General features: G+C 41.3%; 1 protein-coding gene across 1 annotated transcript; it reads left to right on the top strand.

Annotated features, from left to right (window-relative positions):
• Positions 1–816: 816 nt before the first annotated feature.
• Positions 817–18,827, top strand: LOC310634746 (nutritionally-regulated adipose and cardiac enriched protein homolog; the record flags this gene model as incomplete). The annotated part of the gene is made up of 5 exons (XM_083353281.1): positions 817–954; positions 2,135–2,139; positions 2,239–2,347; positions 7,290–7,416; positions 18,289–18,827. 5 exons carry the CDS (start codon positions 817–819, stop codon positions 18,489–18,491), a joined length of 582 nt encoding a protein of 193 aa, XP_083209407.1. The 3' UTR covers positions 18,492–18,827.
• Between the last annotated feature and the right edge of the window lie 806 nt (positions 18,828–19,633).

Raw genomic sequence — 19,633 nt, 5'->3', positions numbered from 1 at the left:
GCCCTTCTCCCAAAGGACTCAGGGTGGTGTACAGGGCAAATACAGTAAAAATACAATGTACAAAAGTTAAAAAAGAATTAAATAATACAGCCCAATTCCAATAAAATTAATACAGTTAATATTAAAATACCCCAACCCTTCAGACCAGGCCGGCTTGTTCAAATAAGTATGTTTTTAGGTCACGTCGGAAGGAGCGAAGGTCGGGAGCCGTCCGGAGCTCCACCGGTAAACGGTTCCAAAGGTCTGGTGCACCCACAGAGAATGCCCTCCCCCTGAGGGCCGCCAGTCGACACTCTTTGACCGACGACACCCTAAGGAGGCCCTCTCTGTGGGAGCGCACTGGACGAAGGGAAGTCAATGCCGGCAGCAGGTGCTCCCATAAGTAATCTGGACCCATGCCATTTAGGGCTTTATAGGTCATTACCAGCACCTTGAATCTTACCTGGAGGGCAACCAGAAGCCAATGCAGCTCGCGGAGTAGAGGTGTTACATGGGAGTATCGGGAAACCCCCACCACCACTCGTGCGGCTGCATTCTGCACCAGCTGAAGCCTCCGAGTAGTCCTCAAGGGCAGCCCCATGTAGAGAGCATTGCAGTAGTCCAAACGAGAGGTCACGAGCGCATGAGTGACTGTGCGCAAGGCATCCCAGTCTAGATAGGGCCGCAACTGGCACACCAGGTGAACCTGGGCAAAGGCCCCCCTAGTCACAGCTCCTATATGATCTACAAGACAAGGTGATGGCTGACGAAGCTGCTGGGGTGCCGTTCAAACAGTGCAGCCCGCCAAATTGACAAAGTTTGAAGAAATGGTCCACCATGAGGATGCCAAATGCACCAAAGAATTCTCCAAGGAGGAAGAACCTGAAATCAACCAACTCCAAAAGCAGCCCAACGTGCAACACCGAAATAGCCAGCAGCAACAGGACAATTACAAAGCAGTTCTCTTACCAAGATGTAAGGGGTGCGGCGGCAACCATTTTCATGCCAAACACACACTCCCTGGTCTAGGGTTCACATAGACTACGCTGAGCCCTTTCAGGGACAGCTCTTCCTTATAGTAGTGGAGAGACACTTGAAATGGCTGGAAGTAATTCCAGTTCCTAACATGACTACTGCTAGAACCATCCAGATGCTGAGAAAACTCTTTGCAACACATGGGTTGCCAGATGTCTTAGTTTTAGACAATGGGGCCCAATTCATTGCTGCTGAATTTCAGGCCTTCCTTAGAGCTAATCTCATCAGACATGCAACGTATGCGCTTTTTCATCCATCTACTAATGGTCAAGTTGAACGCATGGTGAGGACAACGAAGGAAGCACTCAAGCGCATTGTCACAGGTGACTGGCATCACAGATTGGCAGATTTTTTACTCTGCCAGAATTCTATGCCCTGCACTGCTTCAGGTAAAAGTCCTGCAAAACTACGTTCCTCATATGTTTTAGCCTCCAGACTTCTAATCATCTTAGTTGCTCTTCTCTGCACTCTTTCTAGAGTCTCAACATCTTTTTTACATCGTGGTGACCAAAATTGGATGCAGTATTCTAAGTGTGGCCTTACCAAGGCATTGTAAAGTGGTATTAATACTTCACATGATCTTGATTCTATCCCTCTGTTAATGCAGCCTAACACTGTGTTGGCTTTCCTTCTCTTAGGTTTATAGCTAAGTCTTATTCATGTGTTGCAGTAATGGGTTAGGGCACTAAACATGTCAGGGAAGAGGATGCTGCTGTCTCTGTGTACACCAGACTTGCTTCTTTAGATCCCTTACTATGTTGACCAGTGAGGTCTCCATAGAAATTTCATGTTTTGCTTGAAGGTAATTCAAATCTGCTCCAGCAAGGATTTTGCATTACCAAGGGCCTAATGACACAGAGCTTTTTATACAAGTCCATATGAACACTAGTGGAATTCCTTCTCATTTCTTTCTGTTCAATCCAAATAAAGTGGGATTGCAACAGGATGACCTGATCTACAAGAAGGAGCAATGATAGAGGAAAATGTATCCAGCCTTTTATTCACTCAAACACTTAAAGGTTTTTTCTACTGACTGCCTGAATAAATTTTAGAGCTGATATAAAATAAAAGGTTAGTAGCAGCAAAAGCACTAACTCTTCTTCACCTTTTTTTTCTCAAGAAGAGGTAAAAGTGTCTGTACTAAATGAGGGTGATGTTGATCATGAGAGTAGTGTTGATCAGTTTGCATTTCTGAATTTTATTTCTCTCTGTCATTCTTCACAGAAGTACTGAAGGAGCTTTTTTTTCCAAGGCTTTCAGAAGTTCTGCAAATATCACTTTTTTGCAGCATGAATGTATGCCTTCAGTTTCCCCAATGCACAAGAAAGAAAAGGTAAGAATTCTGGAATGCTTGTAGCAGATGTTAATAGATGGTAACTAAAAAAACCTACAGAGTCTATAATGATGCCACAATGATCCTGACTAGGTACTGGCTATGAAATGGAAAGCCAGCTGGGCTGAAAAGGTTAGGGACCAGAGGAATGTGTAATTTCCATTCTCAAGATCCATAAATTTGTCTAGTTTTACTAAAATGTTTACATTTAAGACAAGCTGCACACTTTCAGATTTTATTTATTTATTTATTTAGTTACATTTATATACCGCCCTTTCCCTGAGGACTCAGGGCGGTTTACAGGGAATTAAAAAATCCACCATACAAAAGTTAAAAAACCAAATTAAAAAATATTAAATTGACCCTGTACACTTAAAACCCCAATTAAAAATTTCTCCTCAGCCTGGGCCCGTGAGCTCAAAGAGCCAGGTCTTCAGGCCCCGGCGGAATGATCGGAGGTTGGGGGCAGTTCTCAGCTCCACCGGCAGCTGGTTCCAGAGGACAGGCGCTCCCACTGAGAAGGCCCTATCCCTGGGTGTCACCCGCCGGCAATCTCTTACCGGCGGAACCCTGAGCAGACCCTCCCTGTGGGAGCGCACTGGGCAAAGGGCGTTTGATGCCGGCAGCAGGTGTTCCCTCAAATAGCCCGGACCCAGGCCATGTAGGGCTTTATAGGTAATAACCAGCACCTTGAATTTCACCCGGAGGGCAACCGGAAGCCAATGCAGCTCACGGAGTAGAGGTGTTACATGGGAGTATTGGGAGACCCCCATTACAACTCGCGCGGCCGCATTCTGCACCAGTTGAAGCCTCCGAGTGGTCTTCAAGGGCAGCCCCATGTAGAGAGTGTTACAGTAGTCCAAACGGGAGGTCACAAGCGCATGAGTAACTGTGCGTAGGGCGTCTCGGTCCAGATAGGGATGCAACTGGCGCACCAGGCGAACCTGTGCAAAAGCCCCCCTGGTCACGGCTCCTATGTGGTCTTCAAAACTGAGCCGTGAGTCCAGGAGGACACCCAGGTTGCGAGCCCTATCAACGGGGGGTAACACCTCACCCCCCATCGTTAGAGGTGGAATAACTTGGTTAACCCGAGATGCCGATATGCACAGCCACTCAGTCTTGGCGGGATTGAGACGAAGCCTGTTTCTCCCCATCCAGACCTGAACCGCCTCCAGGCACCGGGACATCACGGAGAGGGCATCACTGGGTTGGTTTGGGGTGGAAAGAAAGAGTTGGGTATCATCAGCGTACTGGTGATACCCCACCCCAAAACCATGAATGATCTCACCCAGCGGCTTCATATAGATGTTGAACAGGAGAGGCGAGAGGACCGACCCCTGAGGAACTCCACAAATGAGAGACCTCGGGGCGGATCTCTGCCCTCCTGTCAACACCGACTGCGAGCGGCCCTGGAGGTAGGAGGAGAACCACCGTAGAACAGTGCCTCCCACTCCCAACCCCCTGAGACGCCGCAGCAGGATACCATGGTCGATGGTATCGAAAGCCGCTGAGAGATCTAATAGGACTAGGACAGAGGAGCAACCCCTGTCCCTTGCCCTCCAGAGATCATTCACCAGCGCGACCAATGCCGTCTCCGTGCTGTGTCCGGGCCTGAAACCCGATTGGTACGGGTCCAGACAATCAGTTTCCTCCAGGAACAGAGGGAGCTGATGCGCCACCACACTCTCAACAACCTTCGCCAGAAAGCGAAGGTTGGAGACTGGACGGTAGTTGTCTAAAGCAGCCGGGTCCAAAGCAGGCTTCTTGAGAAGGGGTCTCACCACCGCCTCCTTCAAGGCGGCAGGGAAGACACCCTCCTTCAGAGAAGCAGTTATTACTGCATGGAACCAGCCTCGTGTTCCCTCCCGAGCCGCATAAGCTAGCCAGGAGGGGCACGGATCCAACAAACAGGTGGTGGTGCTCAGTCTCCCCATGATCCTGTCCACATCATCAGGGGAAACAGGGTCGAACTCAGTCCAGATAACGTGCTCAAGACCGCCTGATTCCTCCACATCAGACTCTGCCCAGTCAGAGTCCAGGCAGGTCCGGATCCGAGCGATTTTGTCTGCCAGATGATGACTAAACTCCTCGGCTCGTCCCTGTAAGGGATCCTCTCTCACCTCCTGGTTAAGGAGGGAGCGAGTCACCCTAAACAGGGCGGCCGGGCGATTATCTGCGGACGCGACAAGGGCGGCAAAGTAATTAGACTTCGCCGTCCTTATCGCCGCAAGATAAGACCTTATAAAGGTTCTTAACTGCAATCGGTCGGATTCGGATCGGCTGGATCTCCAACCGCTCTCTAGACCTCGTCTCCGACGCTTCATCTCCCGGAGCTCCACAGAGAACCATGGGGCCCAACGGGATCTGTGCCGGGTCAGAGGTCGCATGGGTACAACGTATACGCTTCGAGATTTTATTTCTTGATGCACAACTAAATATGGCAACATCCAGGACTTCTTATAACAAAAGAAGGCTTGGATGTTTAGATGTGATCAGGTCTGTACATAAAACTAATGGACACAATCTGCAACCACAAAATGGAGCCATTGTAAATTAGATTCAGAAAATGGAACAAACATCTTCATACATGGATTTCTCCTTCCAACTCCCTCACACAGGCACAGACACTGAATTAGCAGTGTTATCAGCCCAATGTAATAATTTGTTTGCAGTATTTTCCTTGAGGGACAAGATCTTTCTTGCACCATACAAATGCAATATTATCATTAGGAATGTAGAACTGGGAATGAATCACAGCACACTGTAATACCATACATACAACCAGGAATCTTTTTTAAAAAGACCCCTCAGGCAAAGGGTTCTGCAGCAATTCAGAAACAGTTCCAAACCTGCTCAATTTCACAAGATCAGCTGGTTTAGAGAATTAAGTTTTCTTCTGTTGGACTTTGCAATACTTCATTTGAAAGTTAAGCAAATATTTTTATTTCTTTGCTAAATGCAGTTCTACATTTAACAATTTTCCCCTTCTCATATAGCAATTCAGGTAGCCTTCACTTACCAAGCACAATTGGGGCTACTAAGCAGCATGGTCATAAAGTGAAACAACATGTGATTGAGCCTGATAATGACATCAGTTCTGATTGTGGTTGTTAAGTGAATCATCACAGATTGTGAAGCACGGAGTCACATGACGGCAACTTCTGGCGTCAGCTTCCCCCTTGGCTTTGTGTGTTGAAAGCCAACTGTGAAGGCCAGAAATGTGGTTGAAAAGGTGCTGTTGCCAAGCACCCAAATCAAGATCACCTGACCCTGGAGACACGGCTACTGCCTCAACTTTGAGGACGAGTCATAATGTCCTTTTTCAGGGCCATTATATCTTTGAATGGTTGCTGAATGAATGTTTGGTAAGCAATTCCACTTCATTACTATAATTGATCTAATTTGTATCATATATGTATAATATAACCATATTACCTTACCATGAGAAAGATAAATGAGCTGATTTCTGAGGACATTAATCTATGTACAAAAATAAGGTAAAAGAAACATCATGCTATTGAGAACATTGGTGTTTGGTCCAAATTGAAAGAACATACTGTAATTCAGAGCACATGTGAGAATATTAAAACAGATGACTTGTGTGGCTTGGTTGCTGAACAATCCCAAAGAAAAATGTACTTGATATAAGATGTTACCCATACTTACCTGTATGGAGATCCACATTTTGCCCTTTGAATACAGATCTCTGTAAAGCCCATATTAATATTAAATACATATGCAATAAAGCAGATGTACTTGGGTCCAGATAACTAACATCATTTCTGTATCAGCAGCTCACTGTTAAGTAAATATAAAGCTTATCTGCATTAATGTTATTTTGCCACAATAATGATTGGATGATTCTTAAAGACCTTTAAATCATTAGTGAAGAGGGGACTTGTGGATCTCAAGGAAAGATCTGTGGGCTTCTTTGTTTCCATGGATGTTCAACTGAGGGAAGTAATGTCAAAGTGGTTTGCCATTGTTTTCTTCCAAGATGCTTCTTTTTTAACTTCCCCATCTAGCCTGCAGACATAGGGTTTCTGGTAGTTTGGCATCTAAACAGTAGTGGGTTCTAATCCTACTTAGCTGTTTGAAAAACAGCCAAGGTCACCTTGATGCTATTCTCTGCTATAGGCTTCATATTAACCAACATCCATTGCCTAATCCCAATTGAGATAACACTGCATTTTAATTGTTGGACATTATTTAAGGTGAAAAATGCAACACAACCCTAATTGTACTAATCACTTTTAGTGTTTCATGGATCAAATTTCCCTCCTCCACTTTTTCTGAAACTTGACTTCTACTCAAAGCTGATTTCCGCTTATGGCCTGCATTAAACACATCTTTATTATCGTTATTATCCACTAAGCTTCTTTGAATATTGCTTTCCTATATAATAGGATTTATTTCCTTCAGTGTGGGATACTGAGACATGGAGTTGTTACCCAGTTTTCTAGTATGTTATTTTCGTCAACTAAAGCCTACATGGAGGATTCCAGAGGTAATAATTAACTGGAATGATAGTAATTTATCCTACTCAAAATGATGTACTTGCACATATAATTACTGTAGATGTCTCATTATGTCAAGTTCTTAAGTACTTCATATTGTTACTTCCTCCTAACTTGTTTTTTTATAAAAACAGAATTGTTAAATCATCTCCTAAATCTTATCCCAGGTTTCCTTCTTTTGCTTTCCTTTTGATACTAAGCAAGCCATTTCTCAATTTATCTCCCCTTTTTTTTCTTTATCTATTCATAGTCGCTACCAATTGACTTGAATCTTCAGCAGTTTGGCAATCAACCCTTTCTTGCTTATAGAAGTACAAAGAGATTCAAAGAATTTTATAACCAAACTACATATAACCAATTCTCACACCATCACATAAACTAACTGGACATTTATTTTATGCTCAACAATTTTCTTTTTTCTTTAGCCACGTTTTACCCAATGCCCTCCATCTATACTAAGGAAAAGATCTTCCATGAAACAAGCATTGAGAGAAAAGCAAAAAGTAGAGAGAAGAGTTCGATTTCGGGAACCAGGAGAAATTATTACAAATGGTATGTTTCAGGCTTTCTTACTTATGATCTGTCATACTCTTTTTGAAGGGTTCTTAAGTAGCTTTGAGTTATTTTTGTGATACCTTTGTTGAATTGTGGCTGTATCCCTATGCAACCCCTGAAATAACCCCTAAAGGGGAATATGAGACCCACTTTTCTAAGATCAAGAAAAGAGCTGAGGATGCTTTTTGGCATACAAGATGCATGTTTTAGACTTAAATTGCAAGCAGAGTCAGTGAATAACCAGAGATCTCATTTACACATATTGCATGGGAGTTGTTTTGTTCAAATATGTGCCTAGCACTTTCCTACATGCAAATGACCCCAATTATTTCATCATAAATAATCAAAAAGGAAAGGGCCTAGTGGCTGAGTACATTGTTTGCATACAGAAGGATCCAGGTCAAATCCAAGAATCTGTTTGCATGCAGAAAGACCCAGGTCAGACAAAGAAATGTTTGAGGGATCAGATTCCAAATATGAGAGGGCTCCAAAGGGGCACTTGAGAACCTGAAGATTTGCCATCATTTAAAAGGGATAACTGAGATTTATAAGAGTAAGTGGTTTGAGCGGGTATCAGAAAGTTTGCAATACAGCTTCACATGAAGATTGATTGATGTTAGAATTTTCTCTGTGAGCTCTACAGTATACACCATCTATCCCCCAATTTTTCTCACAACAAAATGCTGTGGTATGGATTGGGTTGAAAGAAAGTCATTCAGTAAGTTACGACTGAGACTGGAATTTAAGCTGGGTTTCACTGGGCATAGCTCTACACATTAAACATTATGCCACTTTGCTAAGAAAAACAAGTAGGAGCAGGTCAATCTTCCATAACACACTAAAATTAGAAATAAATGAATTTCCAGAAACTCCTCTGTCATTATCTCAATATTTAACCAGGTTTTTACAAACCTATCCATCATCACAAGAACATTAAAAAAAACCCTCAGATTATGTTGAATTTGTGTTTTTATTTCATAACTACATGCAGGTCTGACAGCCGCGGATAGGAAAGCATTACAGAGGGTGGTGAACACAGCACAAGACATTGTGGGCTGTCCCCTGACACCACTAGATGACATTGCCAGGGCTCACTGTCTTGGAAGAATGAGGAAAATTCTCAGGGATAACTCACACCCTGGACGGTATCTCTTTACTCTCCTACCATTGGGTAGGAGATATAGGAGTATAGCCAGCCGTACCAACAGGCTGAAGAACAGTTTTTATCCATGGGCTGTTAGGCTTTTGAACAGGATATAATTTTATAAACTTTATGCATGATTGACTTGCAAGGCCAGTTTGTTGTGCAATTAGCTCACATGGTGTAATAAGATGGAGGGTTTGTGTCACTGTGAGTTGGGGGTGGGGGCACGAAGGGAGGCTCAGCCAATCTCAATGTATACATGGTTGTACTTTGACAATAAAGGTTCATTCATTCATTTATTCATTCAATCATTCATTCATTCATTCATTCATTTACTCCCCAAAAAGTGACTAGAAAGAATTGAGAAAGAATTTCAGGATAAAAATTGAGGATGGAAGCTAAAACCAAATGTACAAAGGCTATGTTTCAGTCCCAACACTGGTTTTATCCTGCAAGTATAACTTTCTCAGGGACGCGGTGGCTCAGTGGGTTGGGACGCTGAGCTTGTCGATCTAAAGGTCTGCAGTTTGGAGGGTCGAATCCTGAGTGCTGCATAACAGAGTGAGCTCCTGTTACTCGTCCCAGCTTCTGCCAACCAAGCAGTTCGAAAGCACGTAAAAATGCAAGTAGAAAAATAGGGACCACTATGGTGGGAAAGTAACAGCGTTCCGTGTGCCTTTGGCGTCTAGTCATGCCGGCCACATGACCATGGAGACGTCCTCGGACAAGCGCTGGCTCTTCGGCTTTGAAACGGAGATGAGCACCGGCCCCTAGAGTTGGAAACGACTAGCACGCATGTGCGGGGGAACCTTTACCTTTACCTTTTTTATAACTTTCTCATGCACTAATAATAGTGCTAGTGGGGCACAGAGAAGTTTCATAAGTGTATAAGGGGTACTGGGATGTTCCTTTACTCTGATTTCAAAAACTGCTTTTCAAGCTGCAATAGTGCAATAATATGTAATAAAATGCTTTGGAAATTCCCCTATAAATTGTTGCTGTCACCTATTAAGTCAACTTCTAAGCAAGCTCAGGATTAGAGTTCTTTTAAGCAAGATATTCTAAGCAAAGTCAGGTTACAGTTATTCAGTGACTTCTATCTAGAACTTATCTTTCATTATGGTGAAGGGTTTCCTGCCTGAGCAGGGGGTTGGACTAGGTGACCTCCAAGGTCCCTTCCAATTTATTGTTGTTGTTGTTGTTGTTGTTATTGATGATCATCGCACAGTCAGCCAGATGTTCAGACTGGATTTGGCATTTTTGTCTACCTATCTAGTCCTTACCAAGGACCTGGGATAGGCAGATGTGGATGTTTGATGGTATTACAGATATCGTCACAGGATGGAAGCAGAGATTTTTAAAAAGAAAAATACTACAAAAAAGTGAAAGCACATCAAACCAAATTCTAAGCTATAAACATGAAAAATTGAATGAAAACAAAATATATGAATTGTTTGTCCCTACTTCTATTTAAACAGTTACTACAAAGTTACATGAGCTATTATAAAGTTGCCATGATGACAAAGCTCACAATGAAAAATCATGTTTGGAATAGTGGTAAGAAATCCTCATTTTCTACTGCCAACTCATCCATTTATATCCTTTAGTGCAAATGGTCTCTGATAAATTTTATGTTGCCAAATGACAACACAAACCATCAATGTGGCTCAGCTATATAGACTGAAAAATGAAAGCATTTTGGCAGAACAGACATTTTTCCATTTGCAGTAGATTTCTCCCTAAATCAAGATTTGGATGGCTTTTATCAACAAATATCATTCTCAAATACAAGTAGATGATGTATCCTTGTGTACCAAGGGTGACTCTAAAAAACAGCAGATTGTTTTTTTTTACTCTGTCATATTTTGGGGGGGAAATAAAATAGAAAGCATGATTACAAAATCATTGTTTTTGCACAACATACTATAATTCTGCAACAAGAATAATGATAATGATAATGATAATGATGATGAGAAGAAGAAGAAGAAGAAGAAGAAGAAGAAGAAGAAGAAGAAGAAGAAGAAGAAGAAGAAGAAGAAGAAGAAGAAGAAGAAGGAGGAGGAGGAGGAGGAGGAGGAGGAGGAGGAGGAGGAGGAGGAGAAGGAGAAGAAGAAGAAGAAGAAGAAGAAGAAGAAGAAGAAGAAGAAGAAGAAGAAGAAGAAGAAGAAGAAGAAGAAGAAGAAGAAGAAGAAGAAAGTTGGAAGGGACCTTGGAGGTCATCTAGTCCAACCCCCTGCTCAGGCAGGAAACCCTATACCATTTCAGACAAATGGCTGTCCAGTCTCTTCTTAAAAACTTCCACTGTTGGGGCATTCACCGCTTCTGGAGGCAGGTTGTTCCACTAGTTAATTGTTCTAACTGTCAGGAAATTTCTCCTTAGTTCTAGGTTGCTTCTCTCCTTGACTAGTTTCCATCCGTTGCTTCTTGTCCTGCCTTCAGGTGCTTTGGAGAATAGCTTGACTCGCTCTTCTTTGTGGCAACCCATGAGAGATTGGAACACTGCCATCATGTCCCCCCTCGTCCTTCTCTTCATTAAACTAGACATACCAAATTCCAGCAACTGTTCCTTATATCATCATTCTTCTTATAACTGAAATAGATTTATAAAATGTATTTTACTCAAAACATTCTATAGCATAGATTTGTCTAATTTGATATCCGTGATGTGGGTTAGTCTATAATTCCCAGAATTCTCAGCCATCATGGATTAAGGATTCCTAACCCACTGACTCCCACCCATAAAAAATCCCTCTCCAAAGGCTTTTCAGTGTTCCAAATAACGTAGCTAAGCCACACAGCCAACAATTGCATTGGGAAGATAATATTCATGTGAATATCCTGGCATGTATTCTAAGTGTGGTGCACTTGGGTTCATGTGTGTGTGTCTGTATCTGTGTGTGTGGTCTGAGTAATGGAAAATAGTGGCATCCTATTAGGATGCTATCCCCATCTTTCATGTCACCACCCATGTATAGAAAGCAAAAAAACAAACCACCCAGTGGTGGGATTCAAATATGTGAACAACTGGTTCTCTGTGTGGATGCCACTTCTAGAAGTCCATTCTGGGCCTGGACAACAAAAAATTAGCTACAGGTTCTGCCAAACTGGTGCAAACTGGCTGAATCCCACCACTGAAAACACCCAACCCTATGTCTAAAGTGGAGACTCCCATCTTAATATAAGATCCTGATAAATTAGGATCCTAAGTGATGTGGCAATTGTTCTATTGAAAGGAGAAGGCATCTACTATAGATATTTATCTTGGAGGACAGACCTAGCTGCCTGATAATACTTCCCTTAAAGATTAATAGAATGTCATTTTCCGGAATATCCAGAGAGAGATCCATGGTTATTTTTGGAACTTCTTTCAAAAGGAGTAGCATGATTACAAATGAGGTTTTTTGTAGAGTAACATATTTTTTTCAACTGGCAGATTTAAGACACCTGAATAGGTAACAAACCAGTTCAAAGTTGAACTTTTTGTGTGACGCCCTCTGTCATTTAAAGCTGCATATAGGGGAAACATATTAATCAAGTGCAGTCCATTTTAATTTATTTCAAAATGAAGTCATACAGCAACATCTTGCATGGAAGTTTGTTAAAAATTCATGTATTTAATAATTGTCTTTTAGGGAAAAAGGCAAATAATTAGTTTATCATTTTTCATTTGTTTTCATTATTCCACAATTGTTTAACTCTTATTTTTGCTTCAATAGATGAGAATAGTGGAGCTAATTTTTGTGGTAGATACTCCTGATAGCCACCATTTTAATTTACTGAAAATATTTCAGAATATGCAAATATTTCCTCTCCCTGGGGCATCCTGTGAAAAATAATCATGCTTCTCAAGGGGAATTCATCAGCACTGTGTAGAGTCATGTATCTAGTGCTAACATTGTTCTTCAGATGGCCCCAGGGGTGCAATATCTGACACAATTTGAAGAAATGAAAACACATCTGCAGAGGTGAGATTTTCTATTACCATCTGTACTTACAATATAAATAAAGAAAAGGGAACAATGAACATTAAAAGGAAATGAAATAGCAAATAATGGATTAGTGACAAAACCAGCATCAAAGGAAGACTGAAAAAAGTAAAGCCAACAAAGAAAATTACTGCACAGAGTAAGATAGAGGGGTCAAAAATTGAAGAAGGCTGTCATAGCCATGTACTTGAAGCCCCACCTGTTTTTATGTGCCTCGAGCAATACAGTCCTTCAACTGCATGATTGTGCCTATCACCTTGATTTTTTTTGACACTCCCTGAAGATACCCGATTGTCGATTTGTCTTTCCACCTAGGAACATAATCATTATATAGTAGAAAAAACAACATCTGAGTTTTGTCTTAGGCACCATCATATTACCAGAGTTGCTCTAATAGTGAGATGGGTGGCATATACATTTAATTAATTAATGTTTAGCTTGGGACGCTGATATGTGGCTATACAAAACCTTATCTTATATTTGCTGCCTTCTCTGTTCATTGAACTTGTATTACAACATCAACCAGCCAAAAATCCTAGCACTTCTTGAAAGGAAATCTGAGTAGGCATGTTTCTTTATAGAAAGAAACTAGAATCAGCTAAATTAACTTGAATGACTTTTGAAATACAAATCTTGCTCACTTTCTTTGTAGATTTATAAAGCTATTCATTGTGTTTGCAACTAAGTAAATCAGCATTTACTTCTTAACTGGGCAATTTTCAACCTTATCTAATTTGCCTGTTTGTATCATTCCCCAAAGGTTTTCTTTGCAATATACTACAAGTTTGCATGCTATTTTCTAGACATTTCCTACAGTGACTAAATAGTTGTATAGCTGTAACCTTTGATACACTGACTGTAAGACATATATTATTTGCTGCAATTATTATTAATAATGCCTAATGCACACCTGCTATAAAATACAAATCAGTTGGAATGGACCCAAAGTATTATAATTCTTCCATGGCTTAAATATTACTCTGCCAGGAATTCATTAGGTAGTCTTGGGCCAGGCTTTCCATATTAGCAATAACCCCCCTTTGCTTTTGAAACAAGATGTTATGTGATAAAATGGCCTGTCTTATAGAGCTATTGTATATATTAGTTATGTACATACCACCTAACCTGATGGAGAGACGCATCGATCAAAGAAATGTAGATAGTATGTAGTAATGATGAACTAACTGTACTAGGCCCCTCGCAGACTGGAGTGCAAGATAAAATTACCAATGGCAGACTTCATTTTACTTTTATTCCACCACACAAACACACACAGAGAGAACTTCTCACCAAATCTTCAGAGTGAGAGCAAGCAATTTTATGGATTAAAAGAAAATTGTAACTACCAATAAAGAGAAATATAACTAGCATGTTTTCCTGAAAGTAAGACCCTGTCTTACTTCCTTTTGTGCTCTGAAGTAAGCACAATGTTTTACTTTCAGGGATGGCTTACTTTTTGCCGGTACCGGTACCAGTAGGCCGCGAGAGCTCAGGGATGGGGTGGGGCCTGTGCAAGGGCTGAAGAAGCAATGCAGCAGCGAGAGCATGATGGTGGACCAGTTGCTATCCTCCGCCTGCCAGACACCGAAACCCTGCAGGCACATAGGTCAGAAGGGGGAAGGATCTGCCAGGCCTTATGGTAGCAGCATTGGGTGTGACACATGAGGTGCCAAATGTCCGAGTCGTGCCAAAACCAGCCATTTGCTACCTCCTGCCCAATGCCATTGCTATGAAGCCATGGAACAAGCCAGGCAGTAGTAAGGAACCCATATACCAGTACTGTGGGTCAGATCCCCCTCCCCCACCAGCTTCACCTTGTTATAGGCAGGCAGGCTGTGCAAGCCCTTAAGTAGGCCTTACTTTCAGGGAAGGGCTTATATTAGGCCCACCCCCTGAAAATCAGCTGGGGCTTACTTTTGGGGGTGACAAACACAGTACTAGTGATACAAGCAAAGAAGAGGAGAGAAAGGACAGTCATAAATCATCCTTCCCAGTCTAAGTGGACCTTCAGCAATATGGAGTTGCTAAGAATTCCGTTTGAACATTCTCAAAGCTGTGATCTACTCATTTAAAAGTTGTGAAAGTTGTGTAAGATTGAAATATATTCTTAACCATTTCTCCTTCTGGTTTTGAATCAGAACTTTTAGAGTGCCTTCATGCACTAAATCAGGTTGTTTGCAAGCATGTGTAAAGATATACTAAAAATGTCCTTAATACTTAATATGGGGACTCTGCAGAGCTTTGAGACTTGGGTTTTCTGGAGACTATGGAGGTAAGGTTTGCAGGCATGCCCTCTGTTTTCAGCTGGCACATGGCAGCTAAAAGCCTGGTCTAAAAGGATAAATTCCCAAAAGCTAAAATGGCCTTCTTTAAAGAGTTGCTTTCTAGATAGAGACTATAGCAACGTACATATTCTGACCCCATGTTCAATAGCCAGGAATTCTGGGAATTGTAGCTACAATGTCTCTGGGGCAAGAAGCTAATATAAATTAAAGTACTACATTTCTGAGTACACAATACACTCCACCAAATGCTGGTTTGCTTCTGGGTGCAATTCAAGGTGTTTAAAGCCCTTCACAGCATGGGTCCTAGTTACCTGTGGGACTGTTTCATCCCCCTGGAATTGCTCCCCCACCCGTGCCAGCAGAGATGGTATGCTGCTCCCATTGGTTAGGGAATTCTGGCTCATACGGTCCAAGACATAGGCCTTCTCAGCTGCTATGCCTGCCCTCTGGAACACATCTTCCTCCCTGCCTCACTGGAGAGTGGTCCACTCGAACTCTTCTGACCTTTCAGAAGAGCCTAAAGACCTGGCTCTACCAGTTGGCTTGGAGGTGCAAAGGAGGGGCTTCATGTTGTAGGTGGCTTACAAATTAATATCAGATCCCATCTCCCTCCCTGCCCATATTACTCCTTCTCTCTCCATCTTTTAGCTATCATATTTTGTATTTTTATACTTTTGCAACATTTGATTTATATAGTTTTATTTTTAACATTGTAAGCCACCCAGGGCACCCTGTGATAAGATGGCCTGCCAATAAATTTGATAGATAGATAGATAGATAGATAGATAGATAGATAGATAGATAGATAGATAGATAGATAGATAGATGCATAAAATCTGGAATTGAGAAGACAGCAACAGTTAATGCCACTTCTGCAAAGAAGCTGAAGAAACAGTGGACCACCTAGTTAGCTGCTGCAAGAAGATTGCAGAAACAGACTACAAACAATGACCTGACAAAGTGGCAACAATGGTGCATTGGAATATCAAATGGAATACCATTTGCCTGCAAGACAAAGTAATAGAAAATGAAGATACCAAAGTGCTCTAGGATTTTAGAATTCAAACAGACAATCACCTGCCACATAACACCCCAGATTTAACAGATGTTTACCAGAAAGACTGTACAGATTAAAAAATCTGTATAATGGGCCTGGCAGTACTTGGAGAGAGCAAAATAGAAGCGACAGAATTGGAGAAAAATCACAAGATACAAAGACCAGCAATTAGAAGTAGAATGATGTAGTGAAAGGTCTTGGGTACAATCTCAAAATATCTGGAACATCACATGAACATCATCAACACTGACAAAATCGCCATCAGTCAATTGCAAAAGACAGCTCTATTTGGGACAGCTGACTTTCTGTGACAATACCTTTGACACCATGAAACAACATCTGTCTTTCCCCTGTCTTTGGAAAGGACTTGATGGGTGGCATAAAAATGCCAAATCCAGTCTAAACATCTGGCTGACTATGCGACCAACCATAATGATAAATGAGATTGAAGCAGAATAACTTTTGAATCAGCATATGCATGGAGAAATAAGCAAACAAGCTACTGGCAACTATTCACAGAAGGCACAAAAGAGAGTAATTTTAAATAGCAATCGATTTAACAAAGAAAATGGAAGGCTTTCAGAGATAATTTGCAAACGGAAAGAACGGCTTCATGAAAGATGAATAAATGATTTGCTGCAAGTAGTTCCCCCAACTCTATTAGAGAACATTGATTCAGTTTCTTGGGTGTTTTAAAATGATTTGCTCTTAGCATTGTGCTTCCTCCTCACACATTTTGATACATTATTATGGGCTGGGTTGCCTGACTTTATGACTTCTGCTTTCGTCGTGTGCCTTGGCCTGACAGCTTAAGTGTGTTTACCATGAATTCTGGAGCGAGTAATAGCACGTAATTTAAATAGGCCAGAGTGAATGGTGGACCTTTACCCATAATGATAAGGAAATGGCAGGGTTTTGGTTTTTTTTAAATCCACTTACTAGCTATATGCATATAACAGACAAATGGCTGTAGTCTATTCAATTTTTAAAAATCATTATCTGAGGCGCAGATTTCCCTTTGCACAAATAGCTTTATAAAAGAATACCATTATTACAAAATAATAGCAAAGCACCTTAAATAAAAATTGCCATGTTGGGTGAAACAGATGTTTTATCTGGCTCTGCAACCCATCAGCATGTCATGGCCTGACACACACGTTAGTTCCAAAACAGAGCAGGATAGAGGGGAAGCTGTCTTATATACAAATTGTTCATAGGTTCTTCCAGCTGATTATTAACATGATTTATGCAGATAATCTAAATCTAGTCACTGACAGGATGATATCCATTCAACTGTTATTCTGCCCCATTACAATTTGGGTAGATTGACTTTTTTTAAAAAATTCAAGCACAAATTACCACTATTCTCAGAAATTACTGTTCGTAAAATGCTAATTGTAAACGTCCATCTTTAATATCAATATGTTTATGGACAATTACCTTGATGCATCTCAGAAGTGTTTGTGTTTGTGTGTGTGTGTGTGTGTGTGTGTAGTATTTGAGACAGACATTTGCATGTTTCTGGGAGTGGCATACCCATTGGTGCTGTGAAAGTCAATTTTTAAGGTGTTTCACTTAAAAAAAATCTATGGATATCTGTTGGAAAGGATGTTTTTCCATCTTTTATCCTGAAGCACATAGGATTGCATAATTTTCATGCAAAGCATGAGCTGATTCAGCTTTTCTCCCGTAATTAACTTCAACTCCTAGCATTAATCACTGTTATCACTGAGGTAGATGGGATGGTTCTCCCCATTGTGGTAATTCAGGTTTCAAGTGATTAAGTATAAGGCTCCCCACCATCAACATTTGTTCTCATAGAGGACACAAAAATCAGAAGGAGTTTGATGCCACCTTTTCAGATTATATAATATTTCTTTGCTCCCACTTCACTTCAAATTAGACTAAATCAAAAGATAAGGAACACATCAGGTCAGGGCTATTGGAAAGTGAACTGCTGGGGGAGAGGGGGTTTGCGTGGGTTGGTTGAAGGTCGTGCTGTCTCTGGTTGGCTGTGTGGTTGATTTGAATTCTGAGGGTTCGTAGGCTGGTTGTAGGTCAATGTGTCTGTTAATGGAATTGTTTGTGGAGTGCCAGGCTTCGATGAACTCACGAGCATGGCGGGTGGTTGCGTGGCCGATGATTTTGACACACCCACACCCGAAGTCCTTATAAACAGAAGAGCACTGTCACTGACATCCCCTAAACTCCACTGTTACTTAACCTGGTAATGAAACATTCGGAAACCAACCCACAAGCTCAGAGAAGAAACCTTCACCCTCCTCCTATACCCGAGCTACAGATATTCGCCACTGTTGCAGATTCTAATGTGATAGGGATTTCAGTATATAAAGGAGAAAGCTAATCCATTTCTCTGTTTCTTTTACAACATCCCAGCTCACAAGCGGACGGTCAGGATCTTGCCTTTGTTCCTGGGCCTTTCCTTTTGTGTCGTGATGCTATTAGCTGCAAGTCTCTACTACAACAGCAGGAAACAAGATTTCAAAGTCCTGGAAGAATTTTACTCCCACCTTCTCACCATCCTTCTTCTGATCAGACGTACTGCTTTGAAATTTTGGACCTGGTTTTTGAGGCAATAGGCCCATAAGGCTAGAAGTGACAACTGGCTTATTTTAGATTAACAACTGAAGAACTCTGAAGTGAGGGGAAAATGTTTTTAGGAAAACTAAACAGGACAATATGGTAGAATAACATTTTATTTTCAGACTGCAATTATCATCTATCAGCCATCTTGGTAGCAATTAGAGCCATTGTTTTAAGATAATTAACATACCAAAGATAATCTTGGTGATGTGAGGGCATTACGAACAAAATAGCAAAGTATTGCCAGTCAATTTCTTAAAAAATAATTCTGAAACTAGACAACACACAAATAACTTCTTTGTGGCTGTTAATGAAGAAACAAATGTTGGACATCGTCTACAGAATGATGTATGGACACAAATATGGAAAGGTGAATATAATAAACATTCTTTTCCTTAGAATTATCAACTCTTCCTTCAGACCAGGAATGTTTAAAAACAGCTCAAATTTTTCTGTTTTCTGGCAACACTGTAGACTGGATACTAGATGCACTATACAAAACTGTTGTATGCTAGATGATATGCAAATATTCCTCAACTTACCACCATTTGTTTAGTGACCATTTGAAATTACTGTGTTTTCTTGAAAGTAAGACCTACCCTGAAAATAAGCCCTAGCTTGATTTTGGGGGGTGGGCCTAATATAAGCCCTACCTCAAAAATAAACCCTAGTTTTGGGGCAAAGGGCGGGATATAAATGGAATTTTTAAAAAAAATTGTTTAAGCAGGTGCATTCAAAGCTTAAGAGTTCAAAGGGGGAAAAAAGAAAAGAGAAAAAAGATATTCTCCTCCACCAGCAGGGGTCAGCATTTGCTCATTTTATTGTCTTTCTGGTATTTTCCTTCTCCAAAAAAAAAAAGTTCGCCACCCAAGCGAGAGAGAAGGAACAACCGTTCCTCTCCCCCTTTCCTTCTTCGGAGATCTCTTATTTTGGGGATTTTCTTCTTCAGGAAAGTAGGTAGGATAGAGAAAATCAGTACTCTTACCCAGATTCAAGCATGCTGTTTTGCTATTCACTTAGTTTAATCGCTTGTGACTTCCATTTGCTTCAGCTTCAGCTATGACTGAACATGACGTTCGTCAGCCTTTTCTTCCGTTGGTTTCTGGGAGGCTTGTCCTGGACTGTTTGGAGAGACCGC

Source organism: Vipera ursinii (assembly GCF_947247035.1).
Source record: "Vipera ursinii genome assembly, chromosome: 1".
Classification (NCBI taxonomy): Eukaryota; Metazoa; Chordata; class Lepidosauria; order Squamata; family Viperidae; genus Vipera; species Vipera ursinii.
This window is presented reverse-complemented; position numbering and strand designations above follow the sequence as displayed.